The 19,404-nt window shown below is 43.2% G+C and overlaps 1 protein-coding gene across 1 annotated transcript in view; it reads left to right on the top strand.

Annotated features, from left to right (window-relative positions):
* Positions 1-12,719: 12,719 nt before the first annotated feature.
* MYOM3 (myomesin 3) overlaps positions 12,720-19,404 on the top strand; it is an 88,775-nt gene continuing 82,090 nt past the window's right edge. Inside the window, exons 1-4 of the mRNA XM_044668729.1 lie at positions 12,720-12,783; positions 16,935-17,054; positions 18,160-18,237; positions 18,926-19,114. Of these exons, the coding sequence (XP_044524664.1) occupies positions 16,948-17,054; positions 18,160-18,237; positions 18,926-19,114 (374 nt within the window). The 5' untranslated portion in view covers positions 12,720-12,783; positions 16,935-16,947. The remainder of the gene's footprint in view (positions 12,784-16,934; positions 17,055-18,159; positions 18,238-18,925; positions 19,115-19,404) is intronic.

The raw sequence follows: 19,404 nt of genomic DNA, 5'->3' as shown, positions 1-19,404 counted from the left end.
AGAAAAGTGTGGGAACCAGCATCCTCCAAATGCTCTGACAGGCATTGCCACACCCCCAATCTGTAATGCAGCCTGGGGCAGAACCTCATGCTAGTCACCCTGGGAGACTGAAAGGTTCTAGGAAGCATAGCCCTCACCCTTAAGGAGCACCCATTTATATCTGGGTAAACACAGTCTCTGTCCTCAGGGATCCTGCAGTCAGAGGAAGGAAATACAATCCCTCTTCTCCCAGAAATCTCAGCCTTGAGAAGGAAGGGGAAATACTCTCTGCTTTTGGGGAGCCCTCAGTCTGAGGCAGGGGGAACACAATCCTTGCCTTCATGGGATCTTCAGTCTGAGAGGGAAGACAATCCCTGCCTATGAGCATCCCTTCTGAAAAGGAAGGCAGTCCCTGCCTTCAGGGAGTCCCTAATCTATGAAGGGAGACACAAACCTTGCCTTCAAGCCACCCTCAGTCAGAGGAGAAAGGTACAGCTCTTGTCCTCAGGGAACCCTCAGTCTAAGTGGAAGAGATGGCTTTTGCCCTAAGGAAGGCCTCCAGAGTAAAGAAAAGAAGCTGCACTTCTCAGGGAGTCCCTAGTCTAAAGGAGGGAGACAGGTGCTCCTAGGGATCTCACATTCTAAGGAGGGAAACACTCCCCTTCTTTCAAGGATCCCTCAGACCGAAGAGAGAGAGAGATGAAGCGTAGGTCCCCAGGAAACTCTCAGAGGAAAAAGATAGCTTTTGTCCTCAGGAAGATCCTCAGTCTAAAAGAGGGAGTCAGGTCCTTCCATGGAACCCCTCTTCTGTGGAGATAGATACATCCCCTCTTTCAAGGCGCCTTTATACTTAAGAGGACATTCCCTATCCTTGGGGAGCTCCACTCCTTTTCAGGGAGAAGAGCCTGAGGAGAGAGGGTTCTTAGGGAAGTTCATAAGGCCCAGTTTTCTGGGGAAGGTGGACCCCACCTTTAAGTCTGAGCCCTATTTTCCCATTTCAATGACCTTAGCAGGAGCCTCCCCATTTCTAGAAGGATTTAGCTTTTGCTACCATGGACCTCTCTTTAATCTACAGCCTCTTCCAAACTACTGGCTGCCTGCAAACATGCCCAGGCCATCTTCATGGATTCTCAATCACTCGCAAATTTGGTTTCCTACCTCCTCACTTAATTAAGGCTGTTCTCTCCAAAGTTACCAAAATTATCTTATTTACCAAATCCCTGGCCTTTTTTCAGTTCTCAGGCTTCTTAATTTCTCTGTGGGTTGAGACACTCTTGACCATTCTCTACTAGATAGTCTCTCCTCCCTCCCAAGTCAAAAATTACCTTGGATTTACTTTATTTATATTTTGTATCATTTTATATATGTATATGTGTTCTCTCCTCATCCCATGTAAACTATTGGAGGGTAAAGTCTGTTACATTCTTTATTCCAAGTGAAGAGCCTAAGACTGCATCTGGCTCATAGTAGGCACTTCAAAGCTTGTAAGTCAGTGATTTCATCATGGGTTCAACTTCCATCTTTCTACAGATGACTCCCAAATTCAGCCCTTTTTTCTCTACTGATCTCTGGGGTCCCAACCCCAGCTGCCTCTTGGACATCTCCACCTAGGTAGCCATTCTAAAGGCGCCTCACAATAGACATGTTTCAAACAGAACTCATTGTATTTCCCATCTTCATTACCTCTTCAAAATTCCCAAATTTTGTCCAGGGTACCATGCCTCTGGGGCAGCTAGCTGGTGCCACGGATAGAGTGCCAAGTCTGGAGTTGAGAAGACCTGAGTTCAAATTTGACCTCAGACATCAGCTATATAACCCATAGCAAGTCACTTGACCTTGTTTGTCTCAGTTTCCTCATCTGTAAAATGAGCTGGAGAAGGAAATGGCAAACCACTTCAGTATCCCTTCCAAGAATATACCAAAAGGGATTGTGAAGAGTTGGACCCAACTGAAAATGACTAAATAATAATCATCATCTTCCTACTTATTCCAGTTCATAACCTTGAAGGCATCACTGACTCTTCTCTCCCTCTCCCCCCATTTCCAATTCCTACATGAGGCAAGTCACCTAACCTCTTGATCTATAAAATGAGGCGGTTGGGCTAGATGACATATCAAGTTCCTTTCAGCTTTGAATCTATGATCTGATGAGTCCCTCTAGTATATAATGATATCCTTCTCTTGAAATGAATTGATGTCCCTCTTGTTATACTTTGCATTTATTTATTCTAGTATATATTTTATTTGTACCCTGCCTCCAGTAGCATGTAAGCCCTTTGAGGGCAGAAGGTTTCTTTTCCTTTTTTTTCTTGCCTTTTTTATCTCTGGTATCTAACACAATGCCAGATATATAGTAGGTGCCTAATAAATAACTGCAAAAGAATTAGATTCTTTTGGATGAATGTTTTGTCCTTCTTACAAAGTAAACCCCACCCTGGAGAAAAGTAGATGAAACTTCATTAGCCATTTTTTGCTCAGTTTCCGAGACCCTTCCTGGTGCTGATACGTTGTACTTAATTGGAGGGGAAAAGGGTGAGGGGTGGATATAGAAATATGAGGGTGGAGGTGTCAAAGGTAACTTCCATAGACCCATTTTAATGGGGCTTCCAAGGAATGCAAGTCTCCTCTCCCTTGGGGCTAAGGATCAGTCAACTGATTTCTCACCTGTACTCAGAGGTCCCTTCCCTTGGAATTATTATGCTATGTTGTTCATCCTTTGTACTTGATGAGAGTCAATGATGTCTTGAGGATGGGGTCAGAGAATAATGCATTGGACTATGGGCTTGGAAGGCTCTACCACAAGTCTGCCACAACAGTCCATATGAACACTTGGGATGGAGATATTTCTAGACTTTTACATCTGATGTTTCTTTGTGCTACCTCAAAGAGAGACGTGCTGGGCAGTCTGTGCCAGAGCCTTCCATGTCTCATAATTGATACTAAAGTTCTTTAGAGAGACATTTAAAGTGTCCTTGTACCATTTCTGCCCTGTGTGAGTGCTGCCTCTTTCAAAATCTCTATAGAATAGTCTTAGATCAACATGCATTTTGCATTCAAACAGCATGGCTAATCCATGGGAGTTGTGCTCTCTGCAGTAGAGTTTGAATACTTTCACTGAGGAATTATCCCCCTCCCTGGCCTGAGTCCAAACAGGGACAACCTTGTGAGAAATCCTCCTGCTACACTTGCTAGATCTTCTTGGTCCCAGAGTTGTGAAAATCTCCACCTCTACACAATAAACACCAGGGTTCCTGTTACTTTAAAAAAAAAACAAACAAACAAACAAACAAGCAAACAAAAACTCTTACCTTCCATTTTAGAATTAATACTAAATATTGGTTCCAAGGCAAAGAGTTCCAAGTGGGAGGAGCCAAAATAGCAGCTTAATAGCAGTGAAAGCTGAAATTGCTTTGATGATCCTTCCAAACCAATCTTTAAAAAGCTCCTCAAAATGTCAGGAATCAAAAACCAATAGCAAGACAGAGTGAGGGGGCTCTCCTGCTGAATACAACTTGAAAGGTAGGCAGAGAGAGTCAATTTTCCTGGGATAAAGAGGAACTAGAAGCAAAACTGCACTCAGAGGATTGCTGGCTGATCCCTCCCCTCCCCACAATCCCATCACACCAGTTTCCAGGCCTGGGCATGGGCCAATTTCAGGATCCCAGGACCCTGCTTACATCAACAATAGAGCAACCTACACCCAAGACTCACCCCTTAAAGTCCCCAGCCCTGGCACCAGCTAACAGTGAGGCCTGGAAGTTGGAAGTTTGTAGCTTGACCCTTTCAAACCTGTGCTGTAATGAAGCCCTTAACCCCAGAGCAAAATAGTTCAGAGTGCTGGGTCCTGCAAGCTATGAACAGAGGAGACAGAATCAGCAGCTTTCAGAACTCCCAGTCCACAGGCCAAAAAAAAAAAAAAAAAAAAAAAAAAAGGCCGGGAAAACAGCACTATATACATGTACATAGCTATTAAGATTAATTCTAGAACTGAGAACTAGAATCATAGAATCAAAATATTTTAGTGATGGAAGGGACCTTTGACAGGAGGAGCCAGGAGTACTTTTCTGACCTGGGATCTGGAGGTAGGATTGGGGAGGCTAGGAAAATTCCAATTCTAGTCTACCTTCTTCATTTGACAGAAGAAGAAGCTGGGCTGAGAGAGGAAGCAAAAATTCAGGCTTTCTATTCACTTTCTTCCCCTGACTCCTCTCAATGAGGCACAAAGATTGCAAAGAGGGTGAGTCATTAGGGAATTAAATACGAAAATTCATGAGCTGCTGGTCACCTCTTCCTCTTCAAAGACCCTCTCTAAGCCCTTTCTAAATGTTGTTGAAAAAGAAGATCAGATTCTGGGACCTGAGTCCAGGCCAGTTTCCTCTCCCAAGAGGCACAAGATAAGCTTCTCCCTAGCAAGATAAGCTTCCTTCCTCTCCCTCCCTCTGCTGCTGATGCAGCTGCACCTGTTGGCATCCTTATCAGCTTCTCATTAATATTTAACCATTATTTGGGTCATTTGGGACCATCTTTTCCACAGTCAAGTGACAAATGGAAAGATTTCCCATGTATCCAGCCCCTTTCTTTAAGGTAAGACTGCCCAGTGTTTCCCTAAAATCTCTAAAAGCGAGCCAAGTCTACTACTTAATAATGTTGTTATGAGAGATAGGTAGGACCTGTTTACTTCTGAGGGCTCTTCCGATTCTGACTGTTTGAAATTTTGAATTATAGGGTATTCGAACTTTAGAACATGGGTTATTAGACCAAGAAAGAACCTTAGAACTGAAGGCACCTTAGAGCAGACAGTGTCACAGTTGGAAAGAGTCTTAGAATACAGAATGTCAGTATTGGAAGGGTCCTTAGAACAGAATGTCAGAGCTGGAAAGAACCTTAGAGCACTACGTAAAATTATGAAAAGAGAAATTAGCAGAACAAGAAAAGATTACATACAGCTACAGATTAATGCTTGAAGAATATCTTGGGAATGTCCACCTCCTGAGAAAGACCTGATAAATAGAAACATGAAAGATATAGTTTATATATACATATGTTCTTTTGTCAAGTGATGCCTTCTGTAGTGTAGGGAGGAAAAGAGGGAAGGAGTAACCTGGGAATTTTAATGTAACTAATAAACAAATTAGTTTTTTTAAACAACCATAGAATGCCAGAGCTGGAAGGGCCTTTAGTACATAGAATATCAGAGTTGGAAGGGTCATTGGAATATGGAATGTCAGAAGTGGAAAGAATCTTTAAAAAGAGGTTTGAGCTGGAAGGGTCTTCAGGACATAAACCATTAGAACTAGAAGGAATATTAGAACTGTTGTGATTAAAATTTTCTGGAAACCATATCTTAATCTATAGTTATTTATTAAATAATAAAAAGTTGGCCAGAGAAAGAAAAGGGACCAGGCACGTGTGGCTGGCAGCTCCCTTGGCCCCAAACCCTCTTCCCTGCCTTGGAACCTGATAGTCCACCTACTCAGTCCAGGATTTCAAGAGGAAAAGGCCCTCCTTCCTTTATGCTTTTCTGTAGAGTCCCTTTCCCAAGCCTTTTTGTTTGGAGGACTCCAACCTCACTCCAGATAAGAGGTGGGTCTTCCTGATGCCAGGAGTCACTTCACAATGTTTAGAATGGCCCCATGGCATGCATGTCCACTTCTCCTCTCTGCCTGGTTTTGCCTAGCATACTTAGTTGTGTTTTTTTTTACTAACCAAGAGGCTTGTTTACAGCTAAACAAAGAATGTGTCTCTACCCTTATTCAGCAAGGGGTGAAGAAGCACCTCTTGTAGCTTCAGTCTTAAGAGTAAACTTCTTTCCCTTTTAAAATCCAAAGATTTTCTTGGTGTGCCAAAAAAGGGGAACAGATTAATATTCAATTTCCACAGAACATAGGATGTCAAGAGCTGGAAAGGCTTTAGAACAAAGAATGTTAGAACTAGAAAGGAAGACACCAGAAACTAGAAAGCCAGATCTCAGAGGGGCCTTAAAACTTGGAATATTAGAATTGGAAGCTTGGCAGTGGTTAGAGCACCTTGGGAACCACAAAGACCTCTTTTAGAGATGGGACAATTAAATTCTGAATGGGTGAAAGTAACTTGCCCAGTTAAATCCCCAAATGGTGAAAGCATCTTGCTTAAGAGATTCTAAATTCTCTACCTTGTTCTACACCAGAGTAGATGAAGGAAGTTTGCCCTCCTTATATTCATGAATGACTCTGCATCTTTAGAGCCCAAATGTTCCAAGGTGAGGGGAAGGAGAACACAAATGAACACCTTCACCCTCAATGAGCTTGTGCAAACCTAAGAATTCCCCATGGTGGAGGCGCATGACTCTAAAGTTTTGCAATCCATGACTTCCTGAAGGTGGAGTTGAGTGCCATATAGGAGGGAAGAAATGTGACCTTGGTTCAACTGCCTAAGACTGGACTTGATTTGTGTATGTCTCCCCAGGTTTGGTGGGGGGGGGGGGGGGGGGGAGGCACCGCAAAGCAAGGACCATAAAGGAAGTATGACTAGCTTGATGTGAGGGTTGGAGCTCTGAGCTAAAACTAGGGAATGGAGACTCTAAGGAACTCCCACCTCAGACACTATCTAGGTGACCAAAGACAAAAGATTTAACCTCATTTAGCTTCTGTTTCTTTATTTGTAAAGTGAGAGGATTGGGCTTGATTGCCTCCTGGGTCCTTTTGTTATAAACAAAAAGGGGGTCCTAAGGAGATATAGATATACAGTGATGTGAATGTGTCTATCTGTATTTTCCCTAGCTGCAGATGATGGAAGAACACCAACTCCAATCACCCTTGATAGTCGTTATAATTTCCCCTTTTCTTTAACAGTTGCCCCGGGAGGACTCCCAAGAGGTTAGATGGATAGGTAACCTTTCCAGGTCCAACCTAGATAAATTAATATAGGGCTTTTGATTTGCCTTGGATCACATTTGATATCTGACTCCCTCCCCAAGGGTCCTGATATAAAGACCACTCAGGAAGGTACTTGTTAAACTCTCTTTATCTAAATCAGGGAAAGGATAAACAGGACAAGGATTGGGGATTGGAGACCTTATCAATCTATTATCTATGCCTAGTTGACAATCAGGACTGGAGGCTATTGATCTAGTAGAAGCTGGGGCTTTATTCTCTCCACTACCTCTGGCCCAGCTTGGCCACAGCCAAGCCAGAGAATAGGGAATGCTATTGATGCAGCTGTGTTGGTGATCTTATTCTCTCAGCTTTCTCACTACCAGTGTTTGGTGATGCACTAGCTCTCACAGTCTTCAGAAAATATTCAGATTCTTCCTACCCTCTTCTTCATAGACCTTCCTGCCTCCTTTCACCACCCACTCAGATTTCCCAGTCCAGAGACTCCTGTCCAGAGCCCTCCAAAGCCCAGAAAGACCTAGAGAGACCCCCTCAATGTGGTTGTCAGGGGTATTTATACTCTGTCAAGCCAACTGACGTTTGCCCCTGGCTCACGGCACCTGGGAACATTCCATGTCTTCCAACTGCCTCCCTGTCATTCAAGGTGGCATCCATCATTTCCCAGATTATGAATATAACACTTTTTAGCTCTAAATCTATCATAATCAGCCCAGCACTAGGAAAGATATTAATTTCTAAGCCCAAGCAGAATTCCACTTGTATTCCCCCCACACCCACTCACCCCTGCTCAACTGACCCTAGGTACAGAGTCAAAGCCACAGAAATTTCTTTGCCCCTCTTCCTAAGGTCTCTCTCATTCTTTAGGAGCTACAGAGGACTAAGGAGGAAGGGGAGGTAGCTCAGCTTCTGTAACCTATAGGGCTATTTCTGACCCCTGTAGTCTTTAATCAGCACACATGATAGCTGTCCCAGTCCCAGCTAGGTAGGAGTTTCCCAGAACAGCCATAGGATTCATGGATAGAAATCCAGAAGGGACTCCATAGGCCATCTACTACTCCCTTCCTCATCTAACATAGAGGAAACTGACAGCAAAAGAGGGGAAAAGATTTGTCCATGGTCATACTACATGCATGTCTGCCCAGACAGACCTGGGATTCAAACTCTGAGTGTAAGTCCAACATTTTTTCCAGGATAAGGAGGAAAGAGCTTTGCCCCCCCCCCAAAAGTTGGATTGGGTGATCCCCCTCCAAATCAGTGTGAGGTATGTCTGGGAAAGCCTGAGAAAGGAACCAATTTAGGGCAAAGTGAGAGGTACCAGTATCTTGGGGGAGCCTACCCTGGCCAGCCTGTTCTGTGTATGTGTTTGAGTGGAGGAGAAAGAGAGGAATCTCCACAACTCACTCCGTTCCCATAGGAAGAACATCTCTCAAGAGGATCAGAGTCTATTATTATATTTCTAACCTATTCTTTTTGTTCGAAGGTCCCATACAGCTCTGTTGTTCTAAGTTCTAAGCCAGAGGTACCAAACACCCAGCCCCGCCCACCTGAACCAGATCAAAATGTAACTGGAAAGCATTTAACAAAATAAAAATACAATTTTTTGTGATTGTTTAGTTGTTTCAGTCACATCCAACTCATCGTGACCCAATTTAGGGTTTTCTTAGCAAAGATATCAGAGTGGTCTGTTATTTCTTCTCCAGATCATTCTACAGGTGCTCATTTCATGGTATAATGGAAAAATCACTGAGTTAGTACCAGATCATCCTACAGATGAGGAACTAAGGCAAACAGTATTAAATGACTTGCCCAGAGTCACACAGCCAGTAAGTGTCTGAGAGTAGATTTGAACTCAGGAGAATGAGTCTTCCTGACTCATACAATAAAACATAGATTATGTGTGTGTGTGTGTGTGTGTGTGTGTGTGTATAAATTTCATTTACATATATATCCTTCCAATATATATGTATATATATATTTTTTAATAGCACTCGTCATATTTGGAAGAGGGGAGGAATTGAAAGATATGAACAAGATGACAGTATAATTAAACAGATTGGGAACTGGTTGAATGGCCAGACTCAAACTAAACATGTGGCCACTAAATGCTGGCCTCAGACACAAGAGACAGACAGACAGACAGACAGACAGACAGACAGACAGACAGACAGTTTAATGGTGTCTCTATTGAGTTTGACAGTACTATTTGAAGATCTTTCCATCTCTGACATTCTATGTTCTATCTTTCTATGTTCTTCAGAATCTTCGAGCTCTGAAAAAAAGCCCTTTCTAGTCCTACCATCTGAGACTATGATTTTAGCTGCCATTTCTCCTGGGGGCTCAGACATAAAAAGACTTGGAGAGCCCAAGATCCAGGGTAACAGCCAATGACAATTATTTTATGCCACCGTCCTGCCCTCTCCTTCTGCAACATTCAGAGAGTAGTCTGGAACAGCAGTAGCCAGTGGCCTGATGTCACTCCTGACCCTCCTCTTTGCCTCCCCTGAAACATTAAGCCTTGACAGGAGCCACTGGAGGTACAAGCCGTCCCCTGCTTACAAAGGGCTTGTCTTTCAAAAGCCCTTTTGTCAGCCCTTTGGAACTCATAGAAACAATGTAATGTATGCTCCTTAGGTTTCCAGGCTAGCCCCAAAGACCAATTTAACCATTTAACCAGGGAAACCCTGTTTATTTGCAATGAGAAATACACACGAAAACAGGAGCAATCCTTATAATGAACGAGAAGGTTCAAAACTGGCATTAAATTAGAAATGGGTTTTTAGAAAATCTTGCATATTAATGTTTGAGGAAAGCACATGGAGTAGAATCTTGTTTCTAGGGCTAGAAAGGATCTTAAAAATCCCTAGTCCAAGGGTTCTTTCCTTGTTTGCGTCATGGACCCCTTAGGCAATCTTTTAAACCTTTTTTTCAGAATGATATTTCTTAAAAATAAAATCTATAGGACTTCTTTCTTTTCTTTCCTTTTTAAAAAAAAAAAACAAAACAACTCTTACCTTTGGTCTTAGAATCAATACTAAGTACCCAGTTTCATGGCAGAATAACAGTAAGGACTAGGCAATTGGGGATAAGTGATTTGCCCAGGGTCACACAGTTAGGAAGCGACTGAAGCCAGATTTGAATACAGTTCCTTCCAACTCCAGATCTGGCACTCTATCCACTGAGCCACCTAGTTGTCCCAATCCATATGATTTCAAGGACAACGAATACAAACAAACCCCAACAAATGAAATCTAGTTATCAAAATATGTGTTAAAAACAAATTCAAAGGGGACAGCTAGGTGCTAAGTGTCTTTAGATTCTAAAACTATTGGGGGGTTTTTCTGTTCGAGTTTTCAAAGACTAATTTTTAGGATTCATAAGCTCCAACCCATATCTTCAAGGGATTCACTCCAGGGAGAGAGGGAGTTCCTGGCATAAAGGTGTCTCACGTTTGGTGTCAGGAATGGTGAGGAGAGAGAGTGAGACAACAGACCAGTGAGGAGAAAGACGGAAAGGCAGATACCAGTCTGCTTTTGAGTAACACCAGATTTGAAGCCAGAGGACCTGAACTTTAATCCCAACCATTTACACTCTGTAGCGTAAAACAGTAGGTAAGTCACATAAGTTTACTAAGTCTTCCTTGTCTGCAAATGAACGAGCTGGACTTTTTGATCCCCACACTCTCCTTACAGTTCTAAATCCTATGGTGCTGTAATTCACCAGGACTTGAAAATGATCATTTGGGAAACTCAGAAAATATTATAAATGGACATTTCTGTAGTACAGCAAGGCTTGCAAAGCATTTGATAAAGACTTTCATGCTATTTGAGAGAGGGAAGGAATGGGGAGAGGCGAGCAAGATGACAGTATTATGAATTGGGAACTGGTTGAATGGCCAAACTCAAAGAATAGCCATTAATGGTTCAATGTCACCTTGGAAGGAAGGCTTACTTAGTCTCAAAGAAGTACAAATTAATGCAACTCTGTGGTTGTATCATACCTGTCAGATTGGCAAAGGTGAAAAAATGAAAAATAGCCAATGTTGGAGGGGCTGGAGGAAAACAGAAATGTTATTTTACTGTTGGTAGAGCTAAGAACTGATCCAACCACACTGGAAAGCAATTTGGAACTGTGCCTCCAAAGTTACTAAATTTCTCATACCAGGGGCAGCTACATGGCTCAGTGGATTAAGATTCAGACCTAGAGACAAGAGATCCTGGGTTCAAATCTGAACAAGTCATTTAACACCCCCCCCCATTGCCTAACCCTTAGCACTCTTCTGCCTTAGAACCAATTCATAGAATTGATTCTAAGACAGAAGATGAAGGGTTTAATATAAATAAATAACTTGTGCATACCCTTTTCCACCATAATATCACTACTAGACCTACATCTGAAAAAGATTTTTTTAAAAAGAAGAAAAGGTCCTATATCTATAAAAATAATTAAATCAGTGCCCATCAATTTTAAAATAACTGAACAAAATATATGAATGGAATGGAATCTATCACCATGATTTACCAGCCCTCAATGCTCTTCTCTCTTAGAATTGATAATGAGTCAGAAGGTAAGGGAGAAGGAAGAAAGAAAGAAAGAAAGAAAGAAAGAAAGAAAGAAAGAAAGAAAGAAAGAAAGAAAGAAAGAAAGAAAGAAAGAAAGAAAGAAAGGAGGAAGAAAGCGAGGGAGGAAGAAAGCGAGGGAGGGAGGGAGGAAGAAAGAAATGATGTAGGTTTTCAGAGAAAACTGACAAGATTTATATGAACTGATGCAGAGCAAAATGAATGAAGCCAGCAGAACAATTATAGTAACATTATAAAAGTAAATAACTATGAAAGACTTAGGATTCTGATCAATGCAATGAGCACATATAATTCCAGAGAACTGATAATGATTTAATGTTTCCCATTTTCCAAAATAAAGATGGTTATTCAAAGAGTAAAAAGAGATTTTTTTAAATAGAACAAATTTGATGGATAAAATAGAGGGTAGAATGTCAGGCCTGGAGTCAGGAGGACCTGGGTGCAAATCTAGCTTCAGACACTTCTTAGCTGTGTGACCCTGGGCAAGTCACTTAACCCTCATTGCTTAGCCCTTGACACTCTTCTGCCTTATGACTGATACTAGAATTGATGACAGAAGGTGAGTGTTTTTTTTTTAAATGATATAACAAATTTGGAAATTCATTTTGCTCGACTACACATATTTGCTACCAGTTTATTTTTCTTTCTTTTTTAGGGCAAGGGCAAGAAAGAAAATAGAAGAGAGAGAAAAAATTTTTGTTCATTGAAAAAAACAAATTAAATTAGACCCCCCCCAAATAAAAATTACTAAAATGAGGGGGTTGGACTAGATGGTCTCAGATGTCCCTCTCAGCTCTGTGTCCTATTAACATAAACCACTGATCTTGGAAGGACCTTGGAGATCCTCTAACCCAGCCTCCCTAACTTTATAGATGTGAAAAGTGAGGTCTAGAGAATAAGATCACAGAGATAAATCAATGACAGAGACAAGACTCGAACCCAGGCCCTCTAGCTCCCAAGTCTGCACTCTATCCACTGCACCATGGTGGCCTTCTCCTTGTCATTCTGGCATACTTTCTATCCTACCCTGTGGGGTGGTGGCCAGGGCTAAGTTCAGACAGACTTCACCAGGGAGCCCCTGGGGGCTGCTCACACCTGTTCCTGGAGGTGGCTGGAAGCCAACTAGAGCCAGAGCAGCTCCTTCATTCTCATCCCCTTAGGAACTCCCCCTTCCCACACCCCAGATGGTTCTCATCCATTGTCATAGCACGATCCAGGCTGATGCTATATTTAAGACATCTCTACTGTGCCCAGAACAAATTCTTCTCCTCCCAACTGTTGTACTGAACAGCCGACAAGAAGAGAAGCCACGGAGACCTCCCTCTCTCCTAAATCTCATCGATTCTGAGGCTTCCGTGAGTCAAACTTTGGGAGTTGGTTGGATATTGGGGCATCCTGAGGGAATAAGCTTTTCCATGAGACCTGAGCTTTCTCTAGGGGAGAAGCCTCAGGAACAATTTCTATTCTTTGGAACTAAGTAATTAGATTGTGTGGATGGTTGGTGTATGTAGGGGACTAGAGATGTGGGAACGGGGTCCTGACCCAACTGAAAACCATACACGGTCCTCTCTGAGCCTAAGCCGGAGATACTGTGGATGCTGTGAGCATCCCTAGGCACCCACCACCCACATTGATCCCTGAAAAGCAGCATACTTCCAGACCTCACAATTAACTGGGTGGATAACCAGGAGCAAGACATTATTTGCCTCTCTTGAGCCTCAGTATCCCCATCTGTTACAAATGGATGATAATACTTAAGCCTCTAACTATTGGGAATTATTGGGAAGAAAGGCATTTTAGAAAACTGAAAGTACTCCAAAATGTGAAATTAGAGTAATAATAATAATAATAATAATAGTCTGAACAACATAAATGTGGCATCCAAAGCTTAAGAATTAAAGGCTCTTCAGAGAAAAGAATGGGAATCCTCAGGTCTCTTTTATACCAAACTCCTAGGAGCTATGTGGTAGAGAAGCTATCAAAGTCAAATGGAGAGATGTTATAGGGAAGAGAAGGTACTGGGGGGCAGGAACTGGCAGACTCTCCCCTCATCCTGAATGGAGGAGGGGAAAAGGAATAAGCATTTATTAAGCACCTACCATGTGCCAGGCACTATGCTAAATGCTTTACCAAAAAAAAAAAATGATCTCAATTGTTAAGTAAAGTTCTGAAGTTGTGGATGGGATCTGGGAAGGGTGGATCTTTCTTCCAAGGTCTCTGAGAGAGAATTGTCTGAGGGGCATGGTCCAGGGCTCTAGTCCCAGCTTGACAACAAACTCTAGGTATGACTTTGACCAAGTCATTTGACTTGCCTGGTGTTTATTCCCCATTTGCAAAACAAGACAGCATGTTGGGGTCAGAAAGCCCATCAGAGATGGAGTCAACACACTTGGGCTTGGGTTCTGCCATTTATAGCCCAATGCTTTGCAAATCTTTAAACACTATTATGCTTACTACTACCGTTATCAATTGTCTCTAATGACAGAATGTCAGCCCCTTGAGGGCAGGAATTGTTTCACTTCTGTCTTTGTATTTCCAAAGACCTGTAGAACAGTGTCTTGCCATAACAGGCACTTACTAGATGTTTTTCATTGATTAGTCATTCTATAAAATCTACCAAAAATAATTTTTTCCTCAGGGCTTGGAACTCGTCTTCCTGGGTCCAAATCTGGCCTCAGATACTTACTAGCTGTACCACCCTGGGCAAGTCACTTAATTCTGCCTCAGTTTTCTCATCTACAAAAGGAGCTGGAAAAGAAAATGGCAAACCACTCCCGTATCTTTGCCAAGAAAACACCAAGTGGAGTCAGGGAGAGTCAGACAGGACTGAATAACAATAGAAGAAATAGAAAATATGAGTCTGATTATGCCCATTTTTTAGATGAGAATCCTGAAGTTCTATGCAGATTAGGACACATTTTAATCCCCCATGTCCATTCCACCTTCCCCCAAAGGTATACTTTGCCCAATCCTCACTCTTCCCAATTCTGAAAATGGGCTTCTAAAGAAAGTCACTGGGTTTACATACACAGTGCTGAGGATTCAAAAGGAATTGGGGCTTTGGTCCTAAGGGGTCAGGAAAGGGAGGGGGTGGAGAACAGAGAGGCTGCAAATGTATTCCAGTTTAATCTCCCAGCCATCAGTCAGTGCCCTAAAAAAAATTGATGGCTCATTCCCCCTAAGCCGGATCTTGCTGCTGGCAACTGTGAGAGCTTAGGGTTGGGAGCCAGTCCCTGCCTTGTTAATTAGTGTGAAAGCATCCAGGCGAAAGGCGCCAGAGGTAGCAGAGGGAAAGGTGCCCAGAACTGTAACCCTCTTCCTGCTGGAAAAAAAAATAATAAACCAAGCACACAAAGCCCCTGAGATTGTTTCCGCCTCTATAAAAAAGGGGGGGGTTGGATTAGATGCCCTCTGAGCGCCTACCCAGTTCTGATAGGCTCTGTGCCAACATTTCTCCCAGTTCTTTAAGTATCTTACCTGTAATAGGCACTTGAGAGCTTATTCATTTAATCAAATGAGTCTCTAGGTTTGTTTCCTTTACTCCATACGGGGCCCCAAGCCAGTGAGCACCTTGGCCAAAGAGAAGGCTCATCTGTTCCAGTACGATGAACTTCTGGACCCAGGGGTCTCCCCTCTAAGAGAAAGACTCTTATTCTCCATTGTGATGCCCGGTTGGAGAACTGACCACCACGGCTAAGGGTGCCACCCCTGTAAGAGGTCTAATAGGTGTCCATGAGGGCCTGGGACCCAAGGAAAAGGGGAAGAGAAAGGCAAGCCTTTCTCCCTTACCACAGGGCCCTCAGGTAGGCAGCATCTCTCTACTCTGGGAGATTTCACTTACTCAAATGTCCCTTAGAACTAGGTTTTGAGTGGAGGATTTTATATTTAACCTGAAGGTAACAGGGAGTCATTGGAGTATATTCAATAGCAGGGAGGGGTAACCTGGCCATATCTGCAATTTAGGAAAAGCACTTTGGTGGTTGAATGGAGAATGGATGGGAGTGGGAAGAACCCAGAGGCAAGCAGACCTACCAACAGGTTACTGCAATAGCCCATAGGGAATTGCAGTGAGAGTCTACATTGGTTTGAACCCAGGACTTCCACTCTCCCTTCCAGTTTGATTTCTATGATCCTATGACTTCCCAGGGACAACTAGGTGGCCCAATCCTGCCTGGAGCCAGGAGGATCTGAGTTCAGATCCCACCTCAGACACTTCCTTAGCAGTATGACTCACTTCACTCTGTTAGCCTTGGTTTCCTCACCTGTAAAATGGGAATATTAATAGCACAATTGGTGACATTGTCAGAAGAGAGAAAGGGGGTGTATTAGAGAGATGGTACAAAGGCAGAATCGACAGGTCTTGCCTGCAATGTAGATATGGTGGTGAGAGACAGTAAGGACCTTGGATAACTCCTAGGCTTGGCAGGATGGTGTTGCCCTCTATCGAAATAGGGAAGGTAGGAGCAGAGGGAAATATTCCTGACCATCATGTTAATAATGGCAGCGTCCTTCTCTAACTCCCTAAGGTTTACAAATCTCTTCTCAGATACAAGGTGAGATAGGTAGTGTTATTATTACTATCCCTATTTTATAGCATAAAAAACTGAGGCTCACAGAACATAAAGTTAGAATTGGGGATATGATGTGGTAGAAAGAGAGTAGGACTTACAATGAGAGGATCTGGGTTCAAAATAGGCTCTGTTCCTTACTACCTGAGTGATCTAAGTGTAGATTAAAAATCAATATCCCCAAATACTCCAAGTATTATATTTAATAAGATTTGTTCAATTTAACTTGAAGCAAAAAGGGAAACTAAAAGGCTAGAGTCAAGAGGGAGCTCACCCAAGCCACTCACGTGGAAGAGAGAGAGAGGGAGGAACTCCCAAAACTTATAAACAAACAATGTAAGGACACATGTAAATGAAAAGGGAAAAGGAATTTTGGAACAGGGAAAGAATTCTGGCAGATGGATTCTAAAGGTACAAAATTTCTAATTAATACATTAGTCACTTAACTTCTCTGGGCCTCAACTTCCCCTTCAGGACAATAATTAAGGCAGCCTAAATGACTCTATTATGATCCTATGATTTCTTGGGAACAACTAGGTGGCCAGAGGGGATAGAGAACCCTGCCTGGAGTCAGGGGGCCTGGGATCATGGATGTGGACCATTGTAGATGTCCTCCGATTTGGTCGATGCTGAATCAAATTAATAAACGGTTATTAAGCTCTCGTTTGGCTCCATTGTTAAGTTTAATAAAACTGCTTTTTTCCCTTCTTTTTTATTCTTTGTGACAAGGATTTCTGGGTCTGGTATGGCTCCAATTTTAAAGGCTGGACAAGGGGAGAGGAGAAGGAGACGTCTCTTTAGAATAGAAGATCAAATAACAAAAGATAGTACTAAAAAACGATATTTTTAAAAGATGGGGATGTTGGGGGAAGACAAATGGGGAAGCATGGGAGGGGATGTGGCATGGTTACTGTGAGTATTCTGATCCCTCCCCTCAGGTGAGTAGGGGACATGGAGATCCACAGGCTAGAACACAGGAGCGAGGAAGAACAACGGGAGGAGAGGCAGCGGAGTCTGCATATGTCCTCTGCCACCAAAAGGAGAACCTTCCGGACCAGGTGAGGGGCCTGAGTGGGAGGCAGCAGCACCCAAACCTAGCCTGATGGAAGGCCACATTTTCAGAAACATGGAGGCTGAGAGATCCACTGTCCTCTGTCCTGGTCAGACCGCATGAGTGTAATACTGGGGGCAGTGCTCAGGCCCACATTTTAGAATGGACACGTTGACAACCTAAATGGCATCCAGAGGAGAGTGACCAGATGGTGAAAGGCCTGGCGACCATGTCATATAAAAGTCCCTCTGAAGATGAAGAAACTCGGAGTGTCTTTTTAAGCTAAAGAACAAATAACTTAAAGAGGAAGGGAAGGGATAGGATATAATCATCTTCATGAATGAGGTTGATTAGCTTTGTTCTGCTTAGTCCCAATGGGCAGAATTAGTAGTAATGAATGGAAGTGAAAAGGGGTTCAGCTGGAGAGATTTAACAAGTTCCCATAATGAATGTTGTCCCATAGTGGAAAGGGCTGCCTCAGAAATAAAGGGTTCCCCCGCCTTGGAGGTCTTCAAACTCTTCCAATCAAGAGAGCTGACCCATCAGCCATACTAGAGAGAGGACCCTTACTTTGGCCTTCAGTTCCCAAGTTGCCTTGAGACCAGAAGTGACTGTGTTTGGGGTCTGAAAAGGACTGGTAGGACCTTGAGAGGACAAAGGAATGTAAGCTAATAGTGAAGATCTTCTTCATTCTGTCACTGTCCCCCTAAAGTGGGCCATCCCATGAGTCTTCCACCTGGGCCTTGCTTGTGGGCCTCCCTCATTCTTTTCCCATTCTGGGAGCTTTGGAAGGCCACAAAGCAAAGAGGAGACAGATCCCCCGCCATCGGAGAGCCCCCAGCCTCATGGAGGTAGATATGGTCCCTTCTCTGGGAGACTCTTGAGCACTGGGGTTGGGAGGGAAGAGAGGGCAAACAATTTCAGAAAACAAACCAGCATTATTCTCCATCTTGGGAGTGGGAAGAGGATGGAGGTCACAAGAGAATAGAATATATACCAGAAAGAGATTTTAGAGATAATGTAGTCCATTCGGACTCCCAGGAAAATATCTCCAGTCCCATTGGCCCACTCCTCCATCTTCTCTACTTATCCTCTTTTTTTTCTCCCTGCAGTGAGGAAGAGGAACAGTTTAGCTCCCTGGATTATTCCCTGGCAGCTGCCCTGGCCCTAACTGCTACAGAGACATCCTGGTGAGCTGGGTGAACTTTCCAGAGAATCAACAGCCCAGGAAAGGGGTCACTTGGTCTATCTTCCCGCTTCCTCATGGAAATGCCATGCTCCCAGCAATGTCGGGGTGGGGAGTGGGGTGTAGATCATCAAGAGTTTCACAAAGATACATGAGGATGATGGGGCCTCAGAGGGAAGGAGGATAGTGGGAATATGGAGGAAGAAAAATATCACACACATTTTATAAACAGAGAAATCAAAGCATTGCCAGCGATCATCTTGGAATCTATTGATCAATCATGGGACAAACTTGTAAAGAAAAAGAGATGAGGACTCAGAATCTGACAGAACAACGCTGGCCTCAAGAGGTGTCATAGAACAATGACTGTTAGAAAAGGACTGAGAACAGAAAGCTACTAAAGCTCTCAGAGCCTAGAATCTCAGGGCTGAAAGGCACCCCAGAACAGAGAATGTCAGAGCTGGGAGGGGGTGGGGTCTTTAGAGGAATTAGCTCAGTGAATAGTAGCAGAAAGGGCATCTGAGGTAGCAGGAACGAGGTTGAAAAGGGAGAGAAAGGATGAGAAGTCCTGAGGTTCCTCCCCGCCATCGACTTCAGAAGCACAGAGATAGAAAGGACCTTTGGGCAATTTAGGCTTTGGGCAGACTGGATAACTACATGATCTTTAGAATGGAAATATTTATTATTCCCAGGGAAGCCAAATTGAGGAGTGAGGCCTCTGCCCTGGAAGTGGAAAAACGTGGTGAGAAGCGGGTGGGCTTCGGAAATGACTGGGAGAAAATCGAGATCGACATCCTGAATGTCTGCCACTTGCTGAGAGAGAGAGTGGACCGGAAAGCCCTGTGGCGGCGGGTAAGCAGGAGAACACAGGGCCCAAACTCGTGAGTTTCTTCATCTCTGGGCCTGAACTGTCACCCTTCGGAGTTACTAGAGCAGGGCAAAAAGTTTGGGGGAGACTTCCGTTATTTATCAGTATGATAAAAGAAACAAAGACCTCATATACTAACTTTAACAATGAGTTCTAGTACAGATCTGGGTCATCTTTCTCTTTACTATGTATAATTTTTGGAGTCTACTTTTCAATGTAGATATTATTTCCCCAGACAGAATGTAAGTTCCATGCAGACCAGAGCTATTTCTTTTTCTTTCTTTCTTTCCTTCCTTTTTCTTT

This window comes from Gracilinanus agilis, chromosome 3, assembly GCF_016433145.1.
Source record: "Gracilinanus agilis isolate LMUSP501 chromosome 3, AgileGrace, whole genome shotgun sequence".
Taxonomy (NCBI): domain Eukaryota; kingdom Metazoa; phylum Chordata; class Mammalia; order Didelphimorphia; family Didelphidae; genus Gracilinanus; species Gracilinanus agilis.
This window is presented reverse-complemented; position numbering and strand designations above follow the sequence as displayed.